Below are 25,792 nucleotides of genomic sequence, written 5' to 3'. Positions count from 1 at the left end.
GGTGCAAGGGTTCTTATAATAACAATTTGTCTATTTTGTCCAAATTCTCAATTATAACCAATCATAACGCAGGAGGCGGAATTCGGCAGAAAAAGGCTCTTTCTCTCGTAATGCCAAGACAGAGCTTTGTACTGCATTTTTTATATTTTTTTTAACATGATCCAGTGATCACTCTCAATCACACTTCAGTTAATTGTAGTTAATTATGCTTGATGCACTACAGCTCTAGCATTAATTAAATGCTGTGTGTACTGTATGTCTGATCTACTCCATATAATCAGTGTTCTAGCTGCTAGATGTTTACTGTTGCTTGAATATCCCTGTGGTCTCATATCTCCAGGGTCGAGGGTTCGATTCCCGCCTCACCTCTGTGTGCATGGAGTTTGCATGTTCTCCCTGTGCTCGGTGGGTTTCCTCCGGGTACTCCGGTTTCCTCCCACAGTCCAAAGATTAGGTTAACTGGTGTTTCCAAATTGCCCGAAGTATGTTAATGTGTGTGTGTATGTGTGCGTGTGTGTCCTTGATGGATTGGGTGTACCCTGCCTCATGATTAAAGTTTTCAGGAATAGGCTCCTTCCAGGATAAGCAGTATAAAAGATGCATGAATAAATGACTGAATGAACATCACGACAGCATGGCACACACACACACACACACCACAACGCGTGCCATGTTCTGTAATGAGGGGGGCGTTCTCGCTGCTCCCTGGTTAAAGGCTCGACAACGACGACCCAGAATTCTGCCTCTGTTCCTTTCACACAGAACAATGACGGTGCAACATTCCCGCCCTGAAGCCGCCGTGCCGTGTGAGTGTGTGTGTGTGTGTGTGTGTGTGTGTGTGTGTGTGTGTGTGAGGCTTGAGAGAGGACAGACCAGGGCATGGTCAGGCATACATAATGCACCTCGAGCTAAAACATCTTATACTGTTACACCTGTATGGGGAATACTGCAAGCTCGTTACCAGCAGCAGCATTTTTTCTTTAAATGAATGTTTATTAATTATAATATTAATTAGCATTTTTTAATAAAAATGCTTAAAAAACTGAAATAAAGTTCTAAGATGATGAGATATGGTCTGAATTTAGACTACACAATCTATTAATGTTTGGGAAAAAACAGGGAGAACATCAGAACCCTATGCATACGGAGGCGGGAATCGAACCCAGACCCTGAAGGTGCAAGGGAAAGCCACCGTCTATGTATTTATATTTGATTCATTATGCATTTATTACCATTCCAATGAGCAGCAGTTGTGTTTAAACCATTGGTGTACAGACACCTAGGAAATTAAATCAAACACACAATTTGCTCATTTTTTATTTTTTTATTTTTAAAGCAACCAGGACTTTCTCAGGTCACCACACATCACTTTTATGCAGCTGAACCTGAGCTGGAGGTGACACGGCGACGTACTGACCTTTATTATCGGCGGCGATGAAGCCCAGGATGTTCTCATGGCGCAGCATGACCGTCTGGTAGATTTCAGCCTCACGGAACCAGGAGCGCTCCTCCCGAGAGGAGAAGATCTTCACTGCCACTTCCTCTCCTCTCCACTTTCCCCGCCACACCTCCCCGAAGCGGCCCTTCCCGATGCTCTCCTGCAGGATGATGGTCCTGGCGATGGTCCTCTGCACCAGCAGTGGGAGACCTGAGACGCAAAGGGAGACGAAGACTAAAAATGAACCCCGGGAATCAAGATATTACTCAAAATTGTCAGTTTAATTGGATCTCAGTCAGATGATTAACGACTGCTGGTCACGCTTCAAAGATACATTTTAGCATAAGCCATAGTTATAGGTGTAGGTCTAGTATAATTAACTGCATTAATCATTATATCAATGGAAGGTTCTCACAAGAATAAGAAGACAAAAGCATGTGTGTGTGTTTGTGTGTGTGTGTGGACTAGGCAGGGCTGCGCATCTACATGTTATAAAGAGTTATCATTATTCACCATCTCCCAAACGTTGCCATGAGCACGTGCCATCAATTCATTAAGTTATCAAGGGCATGCTAAACATCCTCTCCAAACAAAGAGCAATATTTTCTCTCCATTTCCGAAATTCACGGCGCAATTCACAAGCTAATAAACGTGCCACAATTTCCCAAACACTAAAACATTTGTCATCCAAGTCCTAAACATTTAATACTATCCACGGGGGCCTCTTATTCTAACAGGCGCTCCAGCACTAAGCCGTGTCCAATTTGGCTGTTCGAATCAAATAAAAAGCCAATTTCGGTGATGAGAGCTGATTTGTTTTTAATGATCATTCTCAAAACACACCCGTTCAAAACATTTGCAACAAACAAAAAAAGAAAAGAAAAGGGTTTCCTGTTTCGTACACAATGTACTTATGGTATAGTGTACCATATGCATTTTATATATTCTATTCTATTTTCTCTTAGACATTTTGGTTTAATCATGGGTCATCTCCTATATGATAAGTGTGGTTTGTTTTTTTTTGGATTGTACGCTCAACATGATTGATGGTTTGTAACTAAATGTTTATTGTGTTACTCTCCTTGCTTGTTCGAAATTTCCTTTGGCATCAATAAAGGATGTACGTGTCTGTACAGTATGTATCTATCTACACTACCGCTTAAAAGTTTGGGATCACTTCCAAATTTCTTTTTTTTTATATATATATATATAAATCATTAATTTTTGCTTTTGTTAAATCATAAATTTTCTACATTATACAACAATATATATTGGACTTTACCAAACACTTACGTAATTTGCACACTATGTTTAAAGTGTTATGTATACACAGTACTGTGCAAAAGTCTTAGGCACCATATTATATGCTGTACCAATTTTGTTCTATATGTTTATCATGTCTGCATAATTATGTACAAAATCATTTAGTATTTCCATATAAACTTGAAAATTTAATAACCAAATAACATTACAGGAGAATATATGCGTGGCTGTTAAGAAATAATATATAATACAAGACAGACCAGTTTTCAGATGGAAACAAAAACCCTAATGTACGCTCCTGGGATTTACATAAAAATAGAAAGGAGCGAGTGTGACTAAGTTACCAGAAGAACTCATATTCTCCAGCAAGCTCAGTAAAACCTACCAGCTGTTTTACTTCTAGTACTGTGTGAAGGTCTCGGGCACATACACAAATATGGCATAAGCAAAAGATGCTTTAGAAAACATTTCTGCATAAAAGAAACTTCTACAAAAAGCAATAAAGAGTAATAAAATAAAGTCAATATTTGGAGTGAAAACTCATTGCTTAAAATCTGAACTTTTAGACACAGATTTGTGCAGTTTAATAAGAAAACAGCTTTTATAATGTAGAAGGAAATAAAAATGAGGAACAACCATGGAGTTAGAAAGTGATCCAAACTTTAAAGCAGTAATCTGTCTGTCTGTGTATAGATCTATCTATCTATCTATATATCTTTCTATCGCTTCTTGTATTTATACTTCCATTTAAAACCAAGTCAATGCACAATGATGTCTGGAGCGGCACTGTCCTTTGGAGTGGGTCCAACTATTCCGAATGTTTGCAGGGTTTTTTTTTTTTTTTTAAAGGGTAGGAATGTTCAATACAATAGCGGCTGTGTTTCGATAGATACCAGGTTGATGAGCTTTACTTTGCTGTCGGAAATTTTAGACATACCTAAATCGTAAAGATGAGAACTTATTTGCCAAGAATTCTTTGAGCGGTGTAATTTCAGATTTTGGATTGCATGGTGCAAATGATGGTTCTTACAAAATCCAATTAAAATTCTTAGCTGGAGTCGGCTTTCTAAATGTATAAATTGAAGATGCACAGATTCATCAAGCAAGTGATTGGAACCACAACTTTTTCAGCTCGACCAGTGAGTGACCAACCAGTCTCTGAAACAACTGGTTCTGTGCACATCTTATATGAGGTAAGGACAGGAAAAAGGGGAAAGAGTCTTTGATATTCTTTGGAGTCAGAGGACAGGGTCAGACTAGACAGGGTTAAGGGCCTCCCTCAAGAGGAAACGTGGAGGTGGGGTTTGATCCCCCAACCTTGATATCAATAACACAGATCTTTAACCCATTGAGCTACCACTACCCAACATTTAAAGATCACCAGTTTGATTCCAACTAAAACCATTCAAAGCCAGGTGTCTAGGGAGTAAAGCGGCCATTCTTTGGGGCGCAGGTGTTGCACACTTTTGCATTCTACTTTCATACCCACACTAGTCAATCAAAGGCATCTGGGAGCTCATGCACTCTCCTCTCGCCCAGTTCCCGAGCAGCTGTTCAAAAAAGTCGTCTGGCGTAACTTGTCTCGCAGGAAGCAAGTGATAGTCTTTGTCTACCACCTTGGTAAAAAAAAAAAAAAAAAGCCTAATTTGTTGACTAGATTTTATTTGTTTAAAAACTTCTTGTTATTTTTATGTGGAGAAAATAATGTGTAGTTGTGGGTCTTGTGTAGTTCGGGGTTTGATTCCCTTGGAGTTTGCATGTTCTTCCTGTGCTTGGTGGGTTTCCTCACACAGTCCAAAGACATGTTAAGGCTAATAGTCAAATTTCCAGTAGTGTGTTTGTGTATGCATGTGCCCTGGATGGATTGGCACCCTGTCCAGGGTGTACCCAACCTCATGCCCAAAGTCTCATGGGATAGGCTCCAGACCCCCCCAGAGACCCAGTTGTTCAGGAAACAAAAAAGAATGAAAATCATTTTCTGTCATGTAACATCTAACCTGGCTTAACGTTTGGAACAAAACAGTACATTCTGGAGGGAAACACATATCAGCAATATGCCGATTAGGCCTGAACATAGACCAAGCTCCTTCAGCTAATATATCACGACACCCAAAACAATTAAATAAATAAAAGTAAAAATGTATAGGTTTTTTTTCCCCATTTTCCTTAGCAAATGGACGTTTTATCTCCTTTTCTGCCTGTGACCTTCTCCAGGCACTTAAAGTATGAACATAAGTTAGGGGAGGACTGAATATAAAGAGGAGATGAATAGTGGAAATACATGAAGTGAGTCAGTGTCTCCAAAAACAGAACGATGGCCTTGGAATCGAGAGAATCACAGAGCAGGTATGGTCTTTAGAGCCTGCAGCCCTGCATAATGTGCTCACGAGATCATTCCTCATAAAATGGATGGCCCTCCTGGCAGAACAGCTCGTTCCACTGGAGAAAAACAGGAGTACCATTTTTTAGGCATTAAAACAAGATGGGGCACGCAGAGTCGGTGTGAAACGATCACCGTCAGAGTTACTCTTACCTCACTCACCAGAGCAGAGAGCCACGGAAGTCCTGATCGCTGAATTTGAATATTTTACCCAGGTACACACGTGTAGAGCTATAAATACAGCAGGCCATCGATTGGTCAAACACATTTGCATTATGAGGTATCGAGTCCTGACGCTGGAACGTCTTTCTTTATTGGCACAGAAATAGTTGCGCATGTTTCATGATCTCAGTTTCTTTAGTTTAGTGGGAGAGTTTCACTACTTATGCCTTTGAAGTCACGTTCAGAGAAAATCCTCGCAGTTTCGTAGAAAAGCTTTATTTGATTCGATACACACACACACACACACTGGGCTGGGATTCAGATAGTCCCGGGTGAGCTTTTGTTGCTAAGCAGTGCATGGAACAGCGTTATCTGTGAATACATCGACGCAGACAAAACATGCACGCACCCAGTAAAAGCCAGACACAACACAAAGGCAAACAGACAGAATAAAAGAGAGATTTTGCTGAGTAAATCCGGCTCATGCTGTACTGAACACTATAGAATTTGAGTTTGTTAGTAATTACACGCTGCGTCAGTTCTCGCGTCTGATACGGGCTCGGGATGAGAGGTCACCGTAGTCCCGTGTGAACGCGTGTGCTTTTACTCTGGCTGCTCGCTCCTCTACTGCCTGAGTCATAAAGTCTTACACACATTAATAAACTTTCCTGGGTAAAATTGCGGTATTATGCATGATGTATTAATACATTCATTTATCTAATCCTAACCTAGGGAAATCTTTCCTTTTAACGAACAAAAGCCGAATTTTGCGCGTGCAACACGACACTTGCACTCTGACACGGAAAGAGATGCGTACGCGAGACAATGAGTTCAAAGGAACCCACAGACAGGCAGAGACACAGACCTGTCCTGTAAACAAAAGTCTTTCAGAAGGGCGTGTAGCCGGTCGTGTCAGCAGGTAATCACGAGAGAGATTATCGGACGACAAAAAGCCGCGTCTCTGAGACGCTCGGCCTCATGGCGAGAAAGAGGTTTGTGTGTGTTTGAGTGTGTGAAGGAGACGCACCAGAACCCGATCCGGACGTGGTCATGTCGTAGATGAGGTCTTTGAGCGTGGTGCCGACGGTGATGAATGGGTGGTCCATGGTCGGGTCCTCCTCGTTAGGCACGCGGTGGTGGATGACCGAGCGGCTGTGGCACACGTAGAACACGGTGACCAGCACGAAGCACAGCACGCACACGGGCCCGGCGATCACAGCCGCTAGAGCCACGGGACCCAGAGACGGAGGCTTCCCTTGCGGCACTGAGAAAGAGAAAGAGAGAGGAAAAAAAACATAATTTAATTATGAATGATCTGGCATTATTGCATTTGTTATAGTCAATTCAATCACTTTACATTAAGAGGTAAAGGTTACAAGAAAAACTGCGAGGCGAAAAACAAAAACAAAATAAATCTGTCTTCGGTTTTTATTTAATAAAATCACTTGCTTTATATTGTCTCGCAATGGCAATGTCGCAATGCCAAAGTTCGGCCCTAATTAAAAGGAACCACTAACCACCACCCATCTCTCTCTATCTGACGGGTCGACGATGACCGACCAGGGAGAGTAACGACTACCCTGTGCTTCCTCTGAGACGAGCGATGCCAGCCGAGCACATCTTTGCAAACCGCCGCTCGTGCGGCGCTGGGGACAGCGTTACACAACTCCGCTCGCGTCTGCAAGCTCACGGGCGTCCGTGAATGGCTTGTGTCACTGTGATTGATGTGAGAGAGCGAGTGTGCCACCCCTCCCTCCCCCGCAGGAGACAGCACAGACAATCTGCTCTCTAAAACTCCTGGCTCCAGATGGCAGGGTGAACGTGTTTTTCCGCTGTGCCACTCAGGATCCCAAATGCAAATAGAACATCCTTAACGATTTACTCCTGTGGCTCCTGGATCGCTGTAGGATGTTGACAAAAATAGTAACGGTGCGCACTTTGTGTGTGAGAGACATAAAGTGAGTGATGCAGAAAAAGGCCTGCGAGAGAGTAAGAGTAAGATCCTTTCAACTCAAGTTTATTTATAAAAGCATTTATTTATTTATTTATTTAAAAAATCAAACCAGAAGTAACAGGGGCAAGAAAAATACTCGTAAGGAAACGACCTAATAATTAACTTTTCCACGTTTGGGCCATTAAAGAGGTTCCTGGAGGCCGGCGTTTCAGACATGAAGGAGTTTCATGGCTACTGATGTTCAGAGAAAACTTTCTATCTTGATGGTGTCCAAGCAGTAGTGAAACACTGGGATGAGTGCATTAGTGTAGCAGGGGATTATATACAGAAATAATGGGAGTTTTTACTCTAATAACTGTGTTCTGGTACTCTGCAGTCCTGGTTTGACTTGAACGCCCCATGTACTGTGTATAGAGGCAGTCTCCGGATTAAGATGCTGTTAGATACTGTTATGACTGTCAAAAAATTTGAGTGAAAACGTGCTAAAAACAAACGTATTCATGGGAATTTGAGTATGAGCTGTACCTTGTACATTATCTCATTATCAGCCAAAACATGCTATCGGTGCTAAAAAGTATCACATATGGGTAAAAAAAAAAAAATAATGATTTTTTTTAGGATAAGATCATATAACAACATTTTTTAAAACCTACTGTATGCTTCTTATCTCCTGATCCATACATACTAATACAATAATACAATAAAATCAGCACCAGTACTATGTTTTGGCCGGATACATCTGAGGGTTGAGGTTTAAGAGATTAGCTCAAGGGCTCCACACTGGTGGTGCTGAGATTTGATCTTATGACCTCCCTACCAGGTCAGTAGTCAAGGGATTCGCTCATGCATCCACTGTTAATTAGACTCGTAAAATCGAAGTGGAAGAAAAGGAAGAAGAAACTGAATTACATTACCTACACATAGCATGTTAAAGAAAACACACATTATCAGAAGGTTCAATGTGTTCTTGGTCTTCCTGAAAATAATGGAAAGGTAAAGAAAAGACGAGAAATTTCTGTTTGTTTAACTTGTTGAATCCTGCACAGTAGTGTCTGTGCACAACGACGTTCACTAGTTCAGCAAATCAGTGACGAGGGCACGTTTGCGATTTCTTCGATAAAGCCTTCGCACAAAAATGATCCAGGGATGACTAGCAAATGCTGAAGTGAAGGCTTTCTACTTCTATTATAAAGCTCACAAAGATGTGCCACTTCTGTCACTTGTAATAAGACAAAGCTCGGTGAGACAATGACTCCAAGCGTTTCAGCATTCAGATAAAAATTGTCCCCATAATCTAAATTGACTATAATGTCTTATGAATGATGTATTAACTAGTTTAAACAAACAAAAAAAACAGTAATTGTTCATATAGAAAAATAATGGTATGTTCAAGGCTTTTCTTCAGGAATGTTCAGAGCTCTGCAGACGCAAGACCACATGTCTGACATATGAATACTCATGAGTCATGAATCATGCCTGACTGTCTTTGCTTGTGACTGCAACTTCCCTTCCGATTAGGGCCGGGCTTCTGAATATCTGAAACGGGATCTTAAAGATGGATGTCTAGACTCCACGGCGACAGGGGGAAAAAGTTACGAAACACCGCCCAAGTCGTTCCGGGTGATAAAAGGTACCGAGAAATAACTCGTAACCTGGAAATGATTGCTGTGTCTACCAAAGTCGTGACGGCTCAACTTGTGAAAAATAAACCAGACGTGGTTATGAAAGCCCCAGATGGCCACCGTGTGCACCCAAAACCATCTCCGTGTTTACATATGCAGATTTGCTGGAGCATGTCGCAGAGATCTTGATGGACCTCATGCGAACTGTTTCTCTTTCGCTAGCAGTGCTAGAGTTTAAGGTTTATATTCATCTTTCACCGACTGAACATGAAGAACAGGCTACGCAATATTTCTAGCTCAAACCGTGTTTTCAAAGGGGGCGAGGAATGGGAATCAACCCATAGGTTAACTTGCACCTCCAGGGTCTGGGTTCGATTCCCGCCTCAGGTCTATGTGCATGGAGTTTGCATGTTCTCCCCATGCTCGATGGGTTTCTTCCAAGTACTCCGGTTTCCTTTCACAGTCCAAAGACATGCAGATCAGGCTAAGTGGAGTTCCTAAATTGCCCAAAGTGTGCGTGTGTATGTGAGTGTGCCCCGTGATTGACAGGTACCCTGTCCAGCGAGTACCACACCTTGTGCCCCAAGTCCCCTGGGATAGGCTCCAGGCCCCCGAGACCCTAAATACAGAATAAAGCGGTACAGGCGATAATACATGAATCGTCCCACAAGAGAATCGCGATTCATATCTGACTTTTTTTTCTCTTTTCTCTAATAAGATCACTACAAATTGATTTAACTGAAATGAAACCTTTGGCGGGGGACGGGGGCGATCGGGATTATTTATCTTATTTCATATTTTAATCAACACTAATGCACATTCAGAGTCACTGCTCTGAACTCCATAATCATAAATACACTTTAAAGTGTAAATGGTAACACTCCAGCTAATATACCCAACTAATTTTTTTCCTACATTTAATATTTCATTCCTTCTAAGATTTCAAGAATTCCAATTTTAATACGTATGTTTATGAGCTACTGCCGAACCCTGCGCCACCAGAGAATAGCAAAGAAGAGCTGCAAAAGCTGGGGAAAGGGCTCTTTTTATATGAGGTCACATGAGGATTGAAATCTAATTGGCTTGTTTAATGCCTGTCCAGTACAAAATACAAAAACAAGCCAAAAACCTTCATGCATTCTGCCAATAAATAACAATTCTAATTAATCAATTCCTTCTAAATGATGACATTAATGTAAGACAACGTCCGAGTGTCAAACTTCTTCTGTGGAACTGTGCAGCAATGATGAAACAGCGAAAGTCATTTACCAAACAGCCCTACATCATCTATAGAACGAAAGCGGTCCGTCTCGCCTTCCTGTTGTGACCAGACATGCATCAGAGTTTGTTGATTCATATGTAGAGTTCATCTCATGTGCAATGCTAGATTTAAAGCTCTACTGGGCCACAGGTCTCCTCTTATTCAAATCACACTTTTTTTTTTGTTAGTCGCTGTTGTTGTGAGTGTGATATGTGCTCATCAAGTGCTATACAAACTTCCCTTGCTTAGCCCACTCCACCCCCTTACACAGCATAAACAGGTTTCAGGTTTCCTGTTCCATGCCACTCAAGAAGACACGCATGAAGACTCGTCTGCCTCTGTGTCACAGCACTCGGGTGGAGGGGTGAACTTTACCTGGCCGTTCCAACTGATGAGTCACTGATGAGAAACTACATTTACATAGACGGCATCTCTTCAACGCGATGGAAATCATTCTGATTAGATTCCGACTGCAATATTTACATGGACGCTGATGCAAAAAGAATTGATTGAATGCCCAAGGCATTTCATCAGAATGTCATTTTTTTTTATATGCACAAAGTAATATCTCAGAAAAAAAAGGAAAGAAGGAGTACTATGCAAAAGTCTTAGGCAGCATATTATCTAATGCACGTCTGCATTATTATTAAGGACAAAATCATTGACATGACAAAATATGACAAAAATATTGTGACAAAGTTATCAGAAGAACTCTGGCATGTTCTATTTTTTATTTTATATTTATAGAAGTTTATTTATGTAGAAATGTTTTCAAAGGCAGATTTTGTTATGCCGTTTTGTTTTTAACAAGACATTCACACAGTACTGCGAGTAAAACAGCGGTTAGGTTTTACTGAGTGTGCTGGAGAACAGAGTTTGCCTGGTAAATTTGTCACAACGCTTGCTCCTTTCTATTTTTATGCAAAACCCAGAAGGCCTCATTAAGTTTTCCTGAAACTTGAATCTATCATGTCATATTTTGCTTTCTTTAATTTCATGCAAATATTCTCCTGTAATGTTATTCGTTTATTAATTTTAAAGATATCCTTGGAAATAGTGAATGATTTTATACACAACAATGCAGACATGACAAACATATATAACAAAATATGTACTAAAGATATATAGATATCAATCCTAAGCCTTTTTACACAGTACTGTACAATTATACTTATACTGTAGATTATACTCTCCAATTATAGGTTGTTTCATTTGTTCTGATAAATCTTACTGTTATGGCAGATGACAGAGATATGAGCTGCTCAGTAAAAATGTCAAACACTTGCATTTAAAGTTATTTTGTATTGTTTAAGTGCTGTGCTTGATTTTTAAGTGAGAAAACTAATGTTATAAGGAACGGGATACATTTAATTACTCGTTAAAGGTTTAAAATTGTAAGAAACATCTGGGAAAATATTATATCGAATTGGGATATTTGTAAAATCGTGATGGTTTTTAAAATCACAATTTTAATAGACTCGGCACAGAGGCATCGTGATAATATATGGGGAGGTGACTGGTGTTGGTGGCAAAAAAAGTTTGCCAGAATTTGCATGGCCTATTAAACCCAGGGCTGTTGAAAAAAGGACAAAAACCATCCCCTCGTAAAATCACCATCCCCCTTACCATCCCCTTTAGATTAATAATGCTGGGTATTATGTAATTAAATTTTAAAATTCCCTACCTATGATCATGCCCGAACTATAAATATCGGCGATTAGCCAATCAGACTTCAATATTGTAACACGCTGCTCACAAGCTCACGCAAGTTTGCGGAATTTTTGCATTTTTAAAAATAAATAAAAAAATGCTGCGAGAACAACTTGAGATATTTCAAAAAGAAGAGAAGTGAAGGTATGATACATGCGCACAAATCCTCCTACAAATGAATGAAGCATTCAGTTAATAACACTGGAATTTTCGAAATGACTGACAGCTTTAAATATTAAATTCAATTCTTTAATTACTAATGTTCATGTAGATTTTTATTCTACCCTTATAATCCTCCCCAGATGAAAGCCATATAAAGGATCAAATGATAGTTTAACAATTGCATGTTTAAATGCATGTGTTTTGTGTTAATAGTTTGTGGTAAAGTTAATTTAATTAAGCATACATTTTGTTTTTAAAAAACTGTCCTTGAAAATTATATATATATCTTGTATGGTTAGTTGTAGACATCCCTTCCCCAATCCAAAATGAAATACAATAAATTAAATACAAATTTTACAATTAGACCGCTGATTAAACCTTCCTATTCACCCTTTCATTCCAATTGAAAATGAATTCCGATTGGGCCGTCTGGAATGAGGTGTTTACACTGCATGCATTTTTTTTGTGTCCATGTAAACACATCTACTGTCTATCTCTTCCCTTCATCAATCAGAACTTAAAAAAATATCTTAAAATACCATCCACTTGTACAGGTTTTTTTAACTTCATGAAACGCTTTTACAGGGTTTCAGTCGCTAGTATTCTAAGACTCTGAACGATTTATAACAGTGTGAGGACATGTTGACTGCGATGATGCACTTCTAAACAAGTACAGGAATGTTAAATGTTATAATGAAGTGAACGCAAAGATCTCGTTCAGGCATGCGAGCACACTAATGACGTTCTGCAGAAAAATGCTGGAACAAGTATGTGTGTGTGTGTGATTTTACTGCCTACACACACACACACACACACACACAGTGTACACCCCATGTGATGCAATGCTTTCTTGTTTTTTTCAGCTGCCACAGTATGCTACAGTCCAGAGAACACGGTCCAGTCCACAGACTGTTAAAAAATTTTCTATGCACTTTTAGTTTTGACCTTTACCCAATGAAAGAGAAAATGTACCCACGCTACTCCAAGCGTTTAAAAGGCTGCCTGGTAATTAGATTTGCTCAAGTAAAGTTAAAGCAAAAAAAAAAAAAAAAATATATATATATATATATATATATATATATATATATAAAGTTTAAATGTGCCCAGTCTGACCTCCTACTGCATCTTCTCTAGTGTTCAAGCTAGAATGAATTTACTGTGACTTTTAAAAGCTGATTTGCAGGACTGGACTTGCCGCACGAGACCTTTTCAATAATAACAAATCACAAACATGGCTGCAAAGGGCGCTCAGCTGCGGGCCGAGTGCCGAGTGCCTCATTGCCGAGTTCTACACAAAATATCAAGGAAGCCCAAGATGAAAATGTATCCATGAGGATATCAACTCAATCCTAATTGCTGATTGAAAGCTGATTGGCTGAATGCAGTCATGTCATTTAAACAGTTCAGTGGAAATAATTAGATAATAGGGATGCACCGAAATGAAAATTCTGGGCCGAAAACGAAACCGAAATTTTTGGATGCACTTGTATCGAAAACAGATACCGAAAATGGCTTCATTAAAAAACATGTTTAAAATATTTTCTTTTTGTTTGTATTAAAAAAATGTTGCATATTGCAACTTTGCTGTCCTCATCTGAAACTTTGAAGTGCTTCCAAACCGCCGACATACTCCGTGTTTCATACATAATGACAGCGCGAACGAGACAAGAGGATGGGAGAGGCGTGGCGACAATTTCGGCTTTTATTTTCGGCGCTTTCTTACGTTTCGGCCGAAACCGATAATGCTATTTTGGCCGAAAATTTTCGGCGGCCGAAATTTCGGTGCATCCCTATTAGATAATAATAATAATTATTATAAAAGTAATACCAATCCAGTGATTTCCACACTTTTATAAAAATTTGTCGGGGAAGAACGACGCCACTCGCGATCGGTTAACCAGGAGCAGTCAGTTCCCCCTAGAGCTACCACTCCTGTCGTCTGCTACCGCGAGAGTGGTGTACTGAGGGGCAGCAAATGCAATGCGCGTTTTTAAAACGCAGGAAGTTTACCCCTTTAAAACACAAGCGACACGGATCTGTATGGCAGCACCGCATTGTAAAACAATAAGTGGTTATTTTCTTAGTCCTAACCGTATGTGTCAACACAGGAAGCTTCAGACATCACACTGTACTTCTGGGTTTTCTGGTACTGTATATGTCATGTAGAACCAAAGTTATCATTAATGTTAAAATCTTGAAATTGTACTGTTTTGGAATATGGGAACGACGTCGCAAAGATTTAGAACTCACAAAATGTGCATATTATTATCATCATTATTTTTTGGGGTCACTGACATAACCTAAAACAACCATAAAAACACTTGATCTTATGAATCTGTGATACTTTTTTGAGAATGTGTTGAGTGTATTACAAACGTGTTGCACAATCCTGAGCCCTATGAACAGTATGTTTATTAAAACATAGTAATCCAAAACGTAAAAATGCTCCGGTGTTTAAGGGCGGTGCGCTCTGACAAAAAGTGCCGTGTTGCCATGTCTGTACACAAAAGAGAGTTTAGTTGTTGGTTTTTTTTTTTTTATATGTAGAATTTCTGACGTGAAATTAATAGAAATATCAAATAAATGTAAATGTTTTGTTAAAGGTCATACGTATTAGTTCTTGTTTTATGTAGCAGACTGCCAGCTCCGCTTCTATAGTATCGATTGTCATTTTCTTTCTTCCCCTTTTTTTTTTACAAAATGTCAACTGTTTTTTATTCTCTCGAGCTGCTTGAGAACAAAGTTGTGAAAATAGGCCAAAAGTGGCGATTATTATATTATTATTATATATTTATAATATATTTTGAATAATATGGAAGAAAAAAAACGGCGAGGGGCCTTTGGATTGATTGTGCTAAATCTCTAGGAGAAGTGAGTACTCCTGCTTGAGTATGTTATATCAACCAATAAAAAAAAAGAAAAAAAAAAAAAAAAAATAATATATATATATATTATAGAAATATTGACAGGGCAGGGTTCTGGGTCTGATTCCCGCCTATGTGCATGGAGTTCGCGTGTTCTCCCCGTGCTTGGTGGGTTTCCTCTGGATTCTCCAGTTTCCTCCCACAGTCCAATATCATGCAGATTATTCTAACTGCTGTTCCCAAATTGCCTGAATGAGCTATTGTGGCCTGCAATAGATTGGCACCCTCCCAGGGTGTACCCGGCCTCGTGCCCTAAATCCTGTATACAGGTTAAAGCAGAATAGACAATGAATGTGAGTGAGTGTTGACAGGGAACTCATTAGGGATTGCAGTGTGTGCTTCTTATTGTGTGTCCTGACCTGGAAAGATGCTGATGTTGGGGTTCTTGTTGCACCAGTCCGTGTTGCAGCACATGGGGAAGACGCCCGTGTTGTCCTTGATGGACTGCGCGCAGACGAAAGGCCGGTCACGCGGGATCAGCTCATTCTCGCTGATACAAAAGCTATCCTTCTTTGTCCCGCTGGCCGACTTGGTGATGGCGAAGTAGCACAGCCCGTCCGTGGTGCATGTCGAGTTCGAGCAGCGGTGACAGTAGCATTGTAAGGCTGTAAAAAAAAAAGAAGAAACAACCAGAACTTTAGTTGACTTTAAAAACTTTTAAAACATCCTAGGCAAAATGCACCAGACTTTTCCAATCTCATTATCACTACAGATTAAATGCCTTCCTGCTTTTAAATTTCCATGAACACAAGCAAGAAAAAAAGAAAGAAAGAAAGAAAATCTCGGCGAAAGACAAAAAGAACACGGGGGCCGTTAAATGCGACTTAATTGCTCGTTAAATAAAAATCCCCACTCTGAAAGAAACTGAACCGAACGAGGCATTGTGCGATCCTTGATTAAGCGGAAAACGGTCCAACACATATCTACACGTCTCACTTTTGGTATTTGTCACACGCTTTAATTTTACATTTGAATCCAGTTCCAAGGCCTCGAGAGCAGCCCGAATGCTTGCGGAGTGAATGTCAGAGGGTTTAGCAGGAAAAGATCATACACACCAAAAAACACCAAAATTTAATGTTGTGATGCTTTTGCTGTACTCTAAATGTGGACAAATTTCTTGAGGGAAGTGGCCTTCAGGGTCGAGGGTTCACTATTTTTTTTTTTGATTCCATTCCAACAAAAGAGCGATTATACTGCATAACAGATTAAATCGTACAGCTCTAGAAAAGCATGGGGTTTGATGACTGTGATTCTGACAGCCCTTCTCAAAACAGCAAAAATTTAATAAATCAAATAATAATAAAAACATATAGTTCATAGTGATGGAGAACGGATTAATTCTATTTACATGAATTCCCTATTGAAAAAATAAATCGGGTTATGACCAGAACTTAGAAATGAATTATGTTTGTGAGCCTAGGTTCCACTGTATAACCTGTAGTTTACTTAACTAGGTTTCCAGGCAACAAACACTGAAAAGCAACATGAGCTTTCGGTTGCCCAGCGTGCTCAGTAACAGATTTATTTCTCCACGCGGGCCCAACTCAGAGCCTGGGCCACATGTCACCACCACAAGCAAGGTGACCGTCTGCTTCAGCACTCAGGCTTTCTAATGTCACCATACGGGACGCGGATGAGGACCGAGGTCCCAAAGAACTATACGGGCGAAGGAATAATGAAGACAACACGGACAAAGAGAGACGGAAATAGCAAGAGTAAGTTTAACAGGCTAGACGGAGTAAGACGGAGAAAAAAACAAACAAATAAAAAGAATCGGTTTGTGATCCTAACCACAAAGAATCATACAATTCCCAATAGATTGTAAAGGTTTTGAGAGACCTTCAGATAAGCATACACAAAGATCGCTGCAATGTTGTTTCCTTGAAATGAGACGACACGCACAGAGACTCTAAGACGACCCTGAAGGAAGTAGACAAGCTCACAGTCCTTTGTACGAGGCATCAGGAAACAGTCTTCTGGTCCGATTACAGGCCTGGTGTGTTGTCCGAGAAGACGACTAGCACTTGATAAGCACGGAAATATTGAGCTAGTCCGGTCAAATGACGCACGGTGGATAGGGAGGGAAAAGGGATAAGGAAAGAGGAAATAAAATCCCAAGAGAGGGGGTCTCTGTTATGGCCTCTAGACAGCTGCTATTTATCCCCTTGACTCTGTATTGCCTCCAGTCACTGGAGCACTGAGGTGGTTTATGGAAGTTTCTAAGACGAGAAGTGCGCTCCACGACTTAGGTAATGAACTCAACGAGAGGAAAAAAATACTAGGAAATAAATTACATCCTACTGAAAGTGACAAAGCTGAAAATTCAATAACGCTGCTCGCGATATATGATTAATGAAGGTTCGGTATGCGTCAGTAACGCGGCACTCACTGCTTCAGCGAGTCAGACGTTTCGAGAAAGTCTGGAGAATTTACCAAAGCTGAAAATAATTGCAGTCACTGGTGGATTCGATTTGCAGGACTGTTGCATCAGACACGATGCTAGCGAAAAGTCCAAGATGAGGCAAGTCCCATACTAACACAGGTAAAAGGCGAGAGAAATGGCACCAATGGGATTCATTCTGCGGGTCTATTCATAGCTGGGCCTGATTCTGAACTTTAGAATGGGATCACAGGCATTTCTCTTTAGCCCCAAAATAAAAAAATAAAAAAATCTGTATCCCGTACAGTCTTGTGCCACTGCTCAGTTCTTCATATTTTGTTTCCAAGAAGTCATGTATTTTTTATGTAGTCTTTGAGGAATTGTTCTTTCCAGGCCTCCTGAAGGAATGTTGTTGTTGTTTTGGCTCTGATTTTTGGCAAGTTTTTGGCTCTAACTAAAGCTAGATTCAACATCTAACTTAAGGCATGATGCAGTGAGAAACAGGTACAGATGATGACAGATGATCGGGCGGGTGATTAGCATAGTGGTGATGTTGAATAATGAGTGGTTGGAACAGACGAGAGGGGAAATGAGGTTGCTGCTGGGGTTGTTACATAAACAACCAATTTATGTGGAAATTTAAAGGATATCTTTAATCTTTGCAGCCTGAAGCAGTAAAACATTTGTTCCAATTTCTTTCATTTAATGCACATGATTAAAAAAAATATGAAGAAATAAGGGATGGCGCATAATTACACATACGTACACAGAACTGTATGTTTAGCGCTGTATGTTTAGTCACAAAAATGATGCTGCCTAAAATATATCTTTGGCATCCTAAATATAAGAAACCATGATTTACTTTTCATTCTAAAAGAAAAATGCTTTGTTCAAGTTGTTGCATGCCATAGTGAAAGAAACTAAGTCTAATTTGTTTGGGTTTGCAATTAGACAACAAATAATTAAACCTTTAAAAGCAAATTACTCATATACAGCACTACAGTATGCACACAGTCTATATACACAGCATGCAGTGTAGTCCAATAGAGAATATAACTTAATGGTAAAGACATGCACAAGACAAAAGTAGTGCATGATCATCACGAAAAAAAGGGTCAAAATAGATGACAAATGTGACTACGGACTAAAAAAGGCGTGGCTGTTCGGGATAAAAGGAAGTGGTGATCCTGATCCTAGGATCTCAACTAGCATCTCTAAAAACTAAAAATATACACAACCAAATACGGTCGCCAAGACTAAAAAGCACAGAACACTTAATAATAATTATTTTTATTTGTAAAAATATTGTGGTGATGTTAACATTTTGTTAACATTACAGACATGTGGTATTAGGCAGTTTTTGGAAGTTAGGATTGAGCTGATGAAATGATGTCAGAACAACACTGAGTACATGACAATGGGATGATGTTGAGGAAAAGCCACAATGCTATGTTGCAAAACCAATGCTAATACCAAACTGATGTGTGAGTTCTGCGTGCTAACCACTGAGTCTCTGGGGAACATGCAGATGATGCTTGTAAATGTGGATCACAAAAATACCAGACAATAGTAACTTACCAAAATTTTTAATTAACATATAATCTGTTCTGTGAAATGGGACGTCATGCAGTTTTGAACAAACATCATGCTACAGTTCAGTAATCGGGAAGCTAAAACACAACTCATGGTTGTATTTCTAAATGAAAACGAAAGAGAGATAACATTACAACACTAAGAGATGCGTGACATAAGACACACACACTGTGTGTGGGACGCTGTTTTGTCCCAATCTGCAATCAGAATTCTAAACCCTGTTAGAAACTTAATGGACCATGGATGTGGTCAGATGTTATGCGAATGGAAGTTAATAGCCACAAAAGCTCCATGGTTATTGTTGGCCTTTCAGCTGCTCCCGGCAAGTGGTCGCCACGGCAAACCATCCAGTCTGCACATACAAGCTTGGCACAGGTTTCACGCAGGATGCCCTTCCTGGCACAATCCTTCCATTTTTGTCCGGGCACTGCATCCAGTCGCTGGGGTTTGGACACTGGCTGGGAATCAAACCTGGGCCTTCTGCATGACAGGCCAAACACCTACAACTGTGCCACCAGTTCCCTTGCCACAAAAGCTCCATACACCGCAACATGGTTTCAACTATATTACATCCCTCATCCAACATTAGGGTTAGAGATTTGAAAGTACAAAACAAAAAAAAATTTAATTAATTCAAAAATCCGAAAAAACGATCTTTAATTTCTTTTTTTTGCCATAGCCCAGGCCAACAGTTATAGAGTACCTACCCTAAATCAGTGGTTAAAAACCTACCCTGGCCCTGGAGGTCCCTCTGCTCTGGATAGTTTAATATGTCCCAAGTTCCCAGCTCACCTGATTTAACTGATCTAATTAACACCCTTTTCTAAATTTGAAGTAGGTGTGAAAACACTGAAATGTGCAGGACAGGGGGATTCCTCCAGGACCGATGTTTGGAACCAATGAGCAGTCTGTATAATTCATCTAAACACCTGATAACCCACTCTGTGCAGACCCCGGGGTGTTCATTAGGTCTCCTAACACAAAGCTGACATTGAAAATTCTTTAAAAAATGTGGAACAACTCGCATTACAGTGGGAAACTCTCAAACGTTTTTTCTTCAGCGAGTCCTGTATGAGTACACAAGACGAAAACAGCTGAGTAATATTATATTTCCTATGTGCAGTGTGCTTCAGGAAAGAGAAATCTAAGTATGCAATTATCAGCATTACCTGGCCAAAGTAAATGCTTTTAAAAGACTTTATTCAGAGTGCTCACCAGGAGGCAGTTTTACAACACAGCGTAATATTTTGCGCTCCTCCACCGCCCACATTCTTGATTTGTTATATGAAATCAAGCCTACTAATTTTAAGAGAAATATTCCCCTTTAAGAATGTTCTCTACATGAAAAGTGAAGCTGAGCTGATTTGTGCTCGTCAGTACCAAAAGTGCACTGCAGACACCCTTTCCTCTTCCCACAGTGTAAGACGATTATGTGGAGAAAAATGTGATGACACTTTAGCAGGGGTCATCAGCTGTCAGACCACTGACAGAGCAACATATAATACATGGCCATAAGTATGTGCACAAAACACTATGTGCTTGTTGAACATCCTATTCTAGATGGGGTCCACCTTCATTGTTACAATAACCTCTGATCTTCTGGGAAGGCTTTCCACTAGATTTTGGAGCTTGGTTGTAGGGGATTTGTGTCCATTCAGGTACAAGAACATTAGCAAGACATTGAGTAAGGAGGTATGGGTGGGGTTATGGATTATCCTTGGAGTTATGAGTGGGGCTGAGGTCCTTGAGGTTTCCTTGAGTGAGATCTTCCACTCCAACCTTCACAAACCCTGGTTTTGGCCACATCGTCCCAATGAAGGGAAACTTTAATGTCAAAGACAACTACAATTATGTGTGGTTTCTTGGTGGCTGGCACCAAGTGGTTAGCACCGAGGCTTGATTAATTTTACATTTACATACCCTTGTTCGGAGCTCTTTGGAGTTCTCATTGTTGAGGTTGGGGGTTACAGGCCTTGTTTAAGAGCCCAACAGTGGCAACTTGGTGGTGCTTGGGTTTAAGCCTAAGATCTTCGTATTTGAAGTCCAACCCCATAACCACTGAGCTACCCCTGCCTCTGATTCCTGCCTCAGGTCTTTGTGTGTGGAGGTCTCCACATGCTTGGTGGGTTTCCTCGGGGGTACTCCTGTTCCCTCACGCTGTCTGAAGACGTGCAGATTTGGCCAACCGCCTGTTTTGTGTGTTTATGTCCTGGGACATTTAATGATATGGTTATGGAGTAAAGTTACAAGTTACAAATTTTTCCTTTTATAATATGTATTTTAAATGTGTTTATTTTTAATAAAAAAAAAATTGTCCAATTGGGAATTCAATTTCTAAATTGTCCAATTTAAAGCAATAAAAAAGAAACAATGTCTAAGCCTTAACTCTTATCGCCATTTAATCATGTTAGCTGCTAATCTGGACCTTTGTCAGCAACTAAAAATGGAATTGCTATAAAATATAAAAGGAGCGAATCCCAGTTAAGAGAGAAAGCTCTGAACGCTTCATGGTGAAAAATAAATACACAAGCTGACGTTTACTCCAGAGCATTCGAGATTGCGAGGAAGTCAGGCAATTCTGTTCCAGCGCCTGGAGAGAAATCCTGCACGGCTGAGTGAGCTTTACACACCAGAGATCAGCGCCCGGCTTCTCACCTCTCCCATGACGGCCTGTCCTCCCGTCTCCTCTCCTCATGCAGTGGGTTTAAAACTGTTCTTTCTGACAGCTTCCTATCAAGTCTATATAGTGTAATAACCATCATATATCAGGATGTATCACAATATTATGTATGTTTTTTGTTGCGTCACCCATTTCTATACAAAAAAAAACATAAATTAAATAGAGTTAAAATTGATTATTTTGTATTGTTTATTGCAAATGGGTCTCATTTTTCTCATACACAGATTGTTTTTCTCTATTTGTTCAGTAATTACAGTAATAGCTTCTCTGATAAAAGTCAATTATTAAAAGTAATTGAATGGTACAACAGATTTTAAGGGTTTTTATTCAACCTTTGGAAAAAAAGGAAAGGACAGGGACAAGAACAACGTCGGTGTAACGGGTCAATCAGTAATGTGATTTGGGTCTTTCTGCCTTACTGACTGTGGATGATCTTAGAAATACATCATGCACCAAAACATACAGTACTTAAATAAAAAGACGAGCAATATTACCGTGTTGTCACCTGTATGTTTTTTTTTCTTCTGAAAAAAACTAACATACACACTCTTAGCAAGTTGATTTACCACAGTATACGTAATGTAAGTGTGTGTGAAGCGCTTCTCTGTAGACAGCGTTCATATGGTTCACGCATATTCTTAAAACTAAAACGATTCACAAAACGAGAATTTTTGGCGGTTCTTGGCGGATCTTCACAGTTAAACACACTCTCCTTTAACGTTCGCCACAAGTAGACATCAGGTGGTGTAAGATCAGTGGAAGGGGACGGGGGTATGGGAAGGAATTGTTCTTTTTTTTTTTTAACTCGGTCTCCATTCACGACTGCTTCCGTTCCATCGGAAATAATACTTAACTATGAATACCTTGTCCACGGTCGAGAGACCCATTTTCAACAACAAACGAACAACACAAACTTCCTTTGCACTACTGGGAGAAAATGGGTCTGGAGCTTTGCCCCGTTGACAAATGCTAATCCATGATGCGCGAGTTTCTGTACTGTATATTTTGCTGCATGCACAAAAAAAAAAAAAGAATATTACTTTATGCCATGGTTGCTCCTTTTTTTAAGGGGTCACTTTACACCGACCATATTATTCCTTCATGTGAACACCTCAGTTGGAGCAGTCTGACCCGATCAGACCCGATTCGAATTAATTCTTTTGTAATAGAATGAGAGGGTTGGTGTAAACTTTTAATAATCCATTTAATAGCCAAATATTAACTATATAAACACTTTTCTATTGTCGAAATACATGTATTCCTTCTGTGCAGGTTTGCCCCATATAAGGATAACATTTGTTGCCGGGTCAAAAGTCTGGGGAGGAAATTTAGCTTCCGTTCCTGATCTGTAAACTCCGTGAGAACAATTCTCTCCTACCCGTGTTTATTTTGATCCGCTGGGTCTCCGGCTGAGCGAGGAGCACAGATTGGCTTATTATTTCGTACATCCAACCAATCACAGATGAGACAGAACTCTTGTGCAGAAGGCGGGGTTTATCAGAAAAGATTGAAAGCTCAAATCTCACCTTAAACCTTCTTCTTTTGGTATATTTTTTCAGCAGATTTTATGCTTTGTGCATGTCGGTAAAGTTTTATTCAGATTAAAAAACCTTTTCTGATAGAATCTCGAATCGGAATTGGTTTGATCAAGTTTGGGAAAAAACATGCGTGTAAACGTACAGTAGTTGATAATAAGCAACTTGAGAAGGAATGTTTAAACAAGTAAGTAAGTAAGTAACAAGGTTTTCAGTTTTAGAAACTTCAGCCAATAGATCTTGTTTTATGTTAGAGTTAATAAATGCAAAAGTGCACAGGGAAATAAATCAATAAATAAGAAAGAATAATAACGAGAACGCTATGAGGGGAATAAATGATTAAAAAGCGCTTCGCTGCTAGTCATTTATTAACACACGTCAGGAGACGCGAATGTAGTGGAGGGGGATGCTAGTGAAACGAAAGTACACCGGGTCATAAATCAACTAGCGCGGAATTAAAACAAACAAACAAACAAACAAATAAATAAATAAATAAATAAATAAATAAATAAAGCGACTCTCGGCGACCAGTACTACAGAGTGCAATGTTGCTAAAATGTGCTGGAAGTAATACAGTGATTTGCATCAGCAGGGGAGAAGAAAATAAAGCTGTGCCACACTGTGAACCCTACAGCGTTTCCTCGCTCCGAGCTGTAGCTAGGCAACATGTGACAATGTGTATGCATCAGCAATGGTATGGAGTTCATCCAGATGGCCGCTGAGAGTGACACAGTACGAACACGACCCGTTTATATGTGTTTCAAGGCTAGGCGTGTGTGTACGTGAGGTTTTTGTTCTTTGTACACGACATGAAGCGCCTACATCTCATAGATTAACACTGCATTTCTCAATACGCTTAATAAGTGTGACATTCTCGTCATTTCTCAGAAAGTGACTATGAGGTTTTCAGACCGTATTTACAAATTAATAGGGAGAAAAAAAACTAATTTAACTGTGACAAAGTTTGTGTCTCAGTTGGAAACTTAGACGCAAATGAACTGAATTAGTTTTCTGAAAGGGTTCCAATGTCTCGGAGGTCTATCTAAAGATAAATGTGGTCGCTGAGGACTCGAGTGACGGAGAAACAAAACGGTAACTAAGCTGCTTTCACACTTCTTTCCCTTGACTGCCAGGGCGCATTTTATACCCCGGTGGGAAGCGCCGGGCGGTAAATAAAACGTACTGATGGCTTTGTTCGGTCACAGTGGCGGGCTAAGGTCAAACAAAAATGTTACTTTTTAGAGAAGAAAGAGCAAAAGCAAAAGCAAAAGTGATGTCATTCATAGTTTATCCTTCAACCTGTCAGACAACTCGAAGAAAAGGTGAGGAGGGAAAAAAAGACAGCATGAAGGATGGAATGCGAAGTAAATCCAGAGTTTGTGCTTTATCATATTGTATATTCTGAAAAAATTAACTGAAGTAAAATGAAATGAAAAAAAAATGTTCTGACAGCGCGTGGTACTGCACTGTATCTTACAGCAGGACATTTTCCAGAACAAAGAAATCACACACGGGGCCGAGAGCATGACCAGGCTGAGTGAAGCACATCCGATGTTTTTTCCAAAGTTTTTTTGTTTTTGTATTGAAGCAACTGTTAAACCAAAAAAAAAACGTGCGAAGCTGCAGCACTGAAGTAGAGCCATAGGTTCTGGATATTTGTACTGATGAAGCCGAGAACATATGTACATATAGTGTGTGATACGCAAAATATTTTTTTTTAATCCGCCTTCCTGTTCACTTGTACAGCAGTGCGATTTAATCGATTATGCAACCGAATCGATCTTTTATTGGTCGATTCATTTTCGAATCACACATCCATTCAGTATCTATTCAACTCACAAACTTTAAAACATCAAAAACATCTTTTGTAAAAAAAAATAGAAACAGATTCCATCTTGAACAAACACTCGCGTTTTAAAAGAGTATCGGTACTTCTTCTTTGGATTTTTTGGGTGGTTGGTGCAATATCGCCACCTACTGGACTGGAGTTTTGAGCAGAAGATTGAGACAAAGATTCTTTCTTTGCATGAGACATTACACTTGAACTTCACCAGTTTCACAATACTTAAAATTATAGCTGCTTGAAAAAAATCAAACAGCAAACATTAGTCCATGTGAATCAAATTAAATGGAAAATCGCAATGCCTCAAAAATCAAACTGAATCGACTGTCTGCCTCTGATGCACCGCTCTACTTACTTTTCAGTTTTTCTGACCAGATAAAAAGCTCATCTGGGTAATTTAGTTCTGTGGATTGTAACACTATACCTGACGAAAGAGCAAATTAACTATTAAAAGATGAATTCAGACAACATTCAGAGATGAATTGGACTCTGATTTTGGTGTGAAAGCACAATAACTACCAGAAGTGATTACATTTCAGTCATTTTTATTGAACATTCACAAAAAGTATTTAATGAGAAATGAAGCCTTTCATAAGCCTTTGAAGGTTAGTTCAACAACTATGTTTAAAAGGCGTCACGGTAAAACATTTTTTTGTGTGTGTTTATTTTTTCCAACGTGTCCCAGTAGTGCAATGAACAAGAAGTGTATGGGGAGAGCTCTTTTGTTAATGTTGGCTTTCACACCACCTGGCCTCCATGGAGTGGACATGATTCCACGCAAGTCGTGCAGCAACAGCATGAAATTCCGTATTTAATGCTGCAATAGGCAAAGTTACATGGTCATGCAGCACACTGCATCTATTGTAATTTAGACAAAAGCAATTC

General features: G+C 39.8%; 1 protein-coding gene across 1 annotated transcript in view; it reads right to left on the bottom strand.

Annotated features, from left to right (window-relative positions):
- The window catches only part of tgfbr1b (transforming growth factor, beta receptor 1 b), an 84,263-nt gene that overhangs the window by 24,444 nt on the left and 34,027 nt on the right, over nt 1-25,792 (bottom strand). The window contains exons 2-4 of the mRNA XM_053494001.1: nt 15,236-15,481; nt 6,271-6,507; nt 1,418-1,648 (exon numbers count right to left, since the gene is read on the bottom strand). Coding sequence (XP_053349976.1) covers nt 1,418-1,648; nt 6,271-6,507; nt 15,236-15,481 — 714 coding nt within the window. The remainder of the gene's footprint in view (nt 1-1,417; nt 1,649-6,270; nt 6,508-15,235; nt 15,482-25,792) is intronic.

This window comes from Clarias gariepinus, chromosome 4, assembly GCF_024256425.1.
Source record: "Clarias gariepinus isolate MV-2021 ecotype Netherlands chromosome 4, CGAR_prim_01v2, whole genome shotgun sequence".
Taxonomy (NCBI): Eukaryota; Metazoa; Chordata; class Actinopteri; order Siluriformes; family Clariidae; genus Clarias; species Clarias gariepinus.
Note: the sequence above shows the minus strand (reverse complement) of the source record. Positions and strands in the feature narration are given on the sequence as shown.